Below are 5932 nucleotides of genomic sequence, written 5' to 3' on the forward strand. Positions count from 1 at the left end.
CAGTGCTGTGATGCCTCCTGTGTATTACTGCACTGTAGTGCTGCAGGAGCCTCAGAGAGTGCCTGGAGAATGGCATCCCTTCACGCACAGGTGCATACAGTGTTGTATCTTGTCTATAGAAGAGGCTCAGTTAAAGTAAATGGTTTCATTTGCATAATCCTTGGCATGCTCTTTGCCTTTATAGCTTCCCATTTCTTTTTATTTTTCCTTGTGGTTGTCAATACTGCTTTGCTGTTCAAAAAACACCTGCAAGAGTGTTCTTGTGGTTAATTGAACAGTTGTATTTTGCAGAGGATGATAGTCACACAAAACAGTGAATTTCATTCAGAATATGTATTTCTTTTTCTGCATTCCTGTGTAGGGCTGTAGGCACAGTTGCATGATGTTTCTCTTATACTTTCCCCCTCTACAGGAGTATCAAAGAACAGGTAAAAAGTTGCAGTAAAGTTGACCTTAAATGATTGCTACTAAAAAGTGAAAGCAGGACAACTGTGTATACACAATGTATAAAGACTGCTGTATTAGAATAGGATCATCAGAAAATATATTTCCTTGAAACTGCTGTGTTTTTTTCTCGCTTTTGACAGTTTATGATGTTGTTCCTGGCTCTGCTGGTACAGACAAGGTGCTGACTGTTGATCACAGTGTTGCACAATCATTCCCAGTTACTGTCACTGATGGAGTTGTACTGAGTGTAACAATAGCTGGAAATGTTAAGGAAAATATACTGCAGCAGACACAGCTGGTTAGTGCTGACATCTCACTCACTTTGCTGTGCACCATCTTCCAAAATTTGTGAAGACACTGGTGATTTAGATACTGCATCTGTTTTACCATTGTTAAAACATTTGTTCTGGAATCAGACTAAATAATGCAGGAAAACAATAGAGTGTTTTCTGAGCATAGCATGTAACCTAATGTAATTATGGAGACTGAAGTCAGAAGAATTGGAAGCAAAATAATGAAAGAAGACTGGGTATTTTATAATAGGATTAATAAGTTTGTTTTCAAATTAACATGAGCTTTGATATGAACTTTAAAAATTATTTCCTGTTTTTGAGATCTGCTACTCTCTGTAATTGTCACTCGTAATTACAGTTCTGATGCACATGGAACACATGGGGAAGTTTTTCTTGTGTTCTAAACAGATGTGTTTGTGAAGGAAAATGCTGTAGAAGTAAACAGGAATGACCTGTACAGTGTGGAACAGAGCTGATGTCTCAGTTTTCTCATGTCCTTGCTTAAAGCTTCCTAGACCTGACTTCAACAGCAAAGTAATATTTGCAGTGATCATTTGTCCTGGGATGCTTGAACCACAAATGAAGCAGTAAGATTTTGATCTTGGATTGTGTGTTGTTCCTGTCCCTGTGGGGATTATACTAATTGTTAAATCATAGCAGGACAGGGAATTAGTACTAAATTGCAAAGGGGAAAGAAATTGGCTGTGCCTTTCACACCCCCCCCGCCATCTGTCCTTGTGGGTTTTTTGTTTCCTTCTACTTTGAGAATAGTCCTGAGGATCTACACATTTGTTTTTCTCCTTTCTTTGTTATAATCTAGTCCTGTGTTTGAGTTTGTGCCTGTTGCCTCAATCATTGCCTCCAATCATTCCCTTCACCGGGCATGATTGGAGAGTGCCTGGCTCCACCCTTTTTGTGCTCTCCCTTACAGTTTGCATTGATAAGATTCCCCAGATCTCTTTCTTCTACAAGCTGAGCAGTCCAAGCTCTCTCACCTTTCCTCCTTTCATCACCTCAGTTGCTCTTGGCTGGGCTCTCCCCTCTTAATTCCTTGTGTAAAAGTGTGATCCTACACTTCAGTTCCGCTGTCAGAGTTCATGTCATGCCTGTGTTGTGCTCTCCTGGCACTCTGGGCTGAAGGGCAAATTCTTCCGAGAGAGGTCATACAAAAATGGAGTTATCCCTGGAAGGAGCACACCCATAGATCCAAATCTGTAGATGGGCTGCAGAAGATGTTTTTCAGTCAGTGTTACTATATTCAGAAATTACGGAGGACAGCGTGTGGTCTTTGTTTCCCCATGTTTTTATTTGGAAGGAGAAATACTTTGAACAAGTGCCCAGAAGGAGCAAGAACTGTAATCCTCAGAAACTCTTTCTGACACAGCTCTTAAAATTCAAGAACTAAAAATAATGTGAGCCCATAAAAGCTGCCATCTGACAGATGGTTTCACACTGTTTTGTGTAATCTTTTATCCCGAGTCTCTTGAGCTGGGCCTGAGAGAGAGCTGCTGGATGAAGGATGATTTCAAATTGTTGCAGGCTAATAGTAGGTTTTGGTAGTGATGATCCATTTTAATATTCATCCAAGTTCTGTTGCTGAAGTCTTTGGACACCTGCCCAAGGAGGTCCAGGTATGATTTCACATGAGAGGTAGGAGTGCCTCGGTATTTCTGAGAGTGTCTGTGTGCAGTGGGATGGATTGGAAGATTTAATAGTTGTGCCTTGTGCCTAATTTAAACATCATGGACTACATCCTGCTGATAGATCATATTTGTATCTCATACAGCAATGACCTACTTGAGATGTAGTAGTTCAGTATTACATTTCTTTGAATTTTTAGCAACTTAGCTGATTGAAGAATATCTTTATTAGGCATGCTAATGAAGTTAATTTCTTTTTTTTGCACTAGGAAAAATTCTCATCTTTACCGCAGACTCTGGTAGCTGTATAGTGCAGTAAAGTAGTTGTTATAGTCGAGGCTGTTAAGCCAAGGTTTGCTTTTTTTACTTGAGCTTGTAAACAGTTCAATCTCTAAACTGCAACACACATATCACTACCTTCCAATTACTGCTTGCCATCCCTCTGCTCTGTACAGATTGAGGAGTTGATAAAATGTCTTCTATTTATCCTGACCCAAATAATTCAGTACATTGCTGTTGTTCAGAAAAATATTCTGGATAGAGATGGTTGTACAAAGGCTGTTCTAGCAGACAAATAAGCAGACAAACACTGCAATAATGTTTAATTATTCCTTTTCACTTTCTTGTAGAGTCTGGGACAAAGTTATAAGTGGATCCTGCAAGATTCTTGTGTTTGTTGCTGTGGAGATATTATTAACCTTTAAAATGAAGATAATAGCACTGAATTCTGCAGAAAAGATCACACAGTTTTTGGAAAATGTAAGTACTCTAATTATGCTTTGCATTACCTTTTATAGCTTATAACTGTTTCAGCCTGAATTGCTTGCCTGTTGCAGATGCACCTAAAGTTATTATTACATTACTGAGAACAGTACCAAGGTGAAGGGAGAATGCTCAGCAATGAGAATAATAACTTTTTCTATCAGGAGTTAAGGCTTCCAAGTGATTTTTAGGCTTGGGGAATGTATTGTCTATGTTTGTACAGAATTAACATTTCTAGTGATACTAAAGGGTTTTCCTGTGAAAGTAAGAGCAGGTCAGATTAGGTTAATTTTTCTGGAGGTTTCTTAGAAGGGCTGGTTTCTGGCACCTTTTTTTTTTTGCATCTTGCCCGAGTGCAAATCTGTAGACTCGGTGTGTGTTTTCTGTTGATGTGAGGATGGGATCGTGAACCTTCCTGACCCTGAATAGTAATGAGGCATCTCAGCAGGGCTGTAGGGTCCCAGTGTAAGCCAGGTGAGTTATGTGAGACACAGTTTGTGGTCATGGATAGGCAGTGTGAGCCATGCCTGGTGTCAGGGATGTGTGAAGTGTGAGGTGCCTGGCTGCTTGTCAGCATTTTGGTAATACAAGCTGTTTGTCCAAAACCTCGATGTAATATAGTGTGTGCAGGACAGAGGGATGGTGGGATGCAAGGACAGGGAGATGGGATTCTAGTTTTGTTTTCTTTTTTATAAAGAGATAAAATCTGAACTGGAAGTTCAAAGTCTTTATTTTAAACAAAGCAGTCTGAATGGAGTGCTCTGAGCAGGCACCTTGCCCTGGTCTTTGCAGATTCCTCAGGACAACACGGACGCCATTGTCAGCAAAGCTGTGGATCTGTGGCGCACGCACTGCGGGACTCCGGCACACTCAGTCTGAGAACTCTCCTGGCTTGTGACAGCTTGGAAAAAAACCTGACTTTTGAAAAGACATTTTACCACCCTTCCCCCATCCTAGTGTGATGTTTTTCATTAACTCTTTTGTGTAAAGATGCTGTTAAAGCATGGTGACCAATATGTAAATATTTTTAAATAAATACAGATGGAATGAAGATACTTGGTGGTGGGGTGATGACATCTGAAGTGTTACGTGTTCATCCAGCTACAGTATTTTGATTGCACAGTGGGCTCTGTTGTTTTTGCTGAAGTAAAACTAACTCTTGAAGCAAGGTAAATAGATTTACTTGTAATTTTAAAATGTTTCAGTATGCCATCTTAGACTTGATATAACTATTTACTACTTGGAGGTATTTGTACAGTGAATTTACTGAATGTCAGCCTGCTGAGTGGTGGGCAAGCATGCTTCTGCTAGGAATGTAATTGTACTCTTTTAACACTGTAAATTTTCAGATAAATGAAACTTCCCAAATCTGAGGTACAGGACATCACAATGACCAGGGGTGAAATATTTTTCTGAAGTGTTTTAAAATACTTTCTTTTTATCTGTCAGAAGCTCTCTATGGCTGTATCTCCTTTGTTCTTCATGGAAGATATTCTAGAGAAGTGGATCTGTGCAGATATGGAGAAAATCAGTGGGAAGAGCCAATATAATTCAGAATTACAGCCCAGTAATAACCAATGCCTCTGCTGAGTGCTTGGCTCGAAGATGTTGTAATTTGATTCTTGCTTGGTTTAGATTTCAGAATTAATTTAATGCAGAAATATAATTCATGGTGTAAGTAAAAGTGGAGTGATTAGCCACAGATAGAGATTTACTGGAGAACTGATCTTTTTCTTGTAAAAGTGTAAAATTCTATTTCTACCTCTTGCATAGACCAGGGAATTGTACATAAGAATGTGTTGCTTAGCTGTTATTTGACTCAAATTGGTGCTTAGTGTGCTGAGTGCCAAGGATGCTCGTTGCACTTGAGAGAGTGTGTTTAGCTTGCACTCGGTGTTGTGCAGACTTGAAATGCTTTAGAAGCTTTTGTTTTAAACTGGGTCAGGTTTACCTTGCAGCACATTAAGTGGGGAAGCCTGGGACTTGGCTGGGGTTACCCCTAAAATCCTGGGGAGATGGTCTCTGCTGGATGCTGAGACCTTGCTGTTGGTACTGCTGGAATGCCCCAGTTCAGCTAGTTCAGGAAAAGCATGTTTGTGTCTGCTTTGGAATCCATTGTTGTGTCTGCAGTGTGGTGTAACCCATGGAGTTCACTTTGGATGGGCGCTGGTTTTGCTAGTGTCCGCATTGGGGCTGGGTAAGGTGCACAGGAAAGACACAAGTTGTGTTAACAACGTCCTGCATCCTGTAGCATGCAGTGCACAAGTGTTTCAGATAATGACCACGGGTGCAGACTGAGGGGTTGGGTTGCTGGTGTGACGGATTTCCCCCGGCACACAGCCAGTTCACACCTCCCCAGAGGTGTGGGTGCATCACTGGGGCCTTCACACAGAGGTTACTTGGTCAGCAGCAATAACACCAAAGGTGCTCAGCTGTTTCAGTCCTGAAAGGGAATCAATAACTCATATTCTGTGAAGAGAGGTGCACTGAATCAGGATTAGAAATGCCAGTCAGTGTTACTGCTTCCAGGCTTGCCAGTGAGTGTTCCTCCAATTACTGTTTGACTGAAGGCTCCAGGAGTGTTTTTTTTTTAAATTTAAAGAAGCCTTTCTCTATCAGTAGGCAGGCCTGGAGTTGCACAGAAGAGAGAGATCAACTTTTACAGAACCATAGAAAGGTTGAAGTTGGCAAGGACCTCTGAAGTCCACATGATCTGACCTGCCTGCCCAAGCAGGGCTACCTAAAGCTGGTTGCCCAGGACCAAGCATGTCTCTGTGGCTTCTGGCTGTC

The 5932-nt window shown here is 41.0% G+C and overlaps 1 protein-coding gene across 1 annotated transcript in view; it reads left to right on the forward strand.

The window, feature by feature from the left end:
* Positions 1-4193, forward strand: part of LOC102036869 (TBC1 domain family member 7) — a 17788-nt gene extending 13595 nt beyond the window's left edge. Inside the window, exons 8-9 of the mRNA XM_005420991.3 lie at positions 3010-3139; positions 3935-4193. Of these exons, the coding sequence (XP_005421048.1) occupies positions 3010-3139; positions 3935-4021 (217 nt within the window). The 3' untranslated portion in view covers positions 4022-4193. The remainder of the gene's footprint in view (positions 1-3009; positions 3140-3934) is intronic.
* Positions 4194-5932: the final 1739 nt, after the last annotated feature.

The sequence above is a fragment of the Geospiza fortis genome, unplaced genomic scaffold (genome assembly GCF_000277835.1).
Source record: "Geospiza fortis unplaced genomic scaffold, GeoFor_1.0 scaffold104, whole genome shotgun sequence".
Taxonomy (NCBI): Eukaryota; Metazoa; Chordata; class Aves; order Passeriformes; family Thraupidae; genus Geospiza; species Geospiza fortis.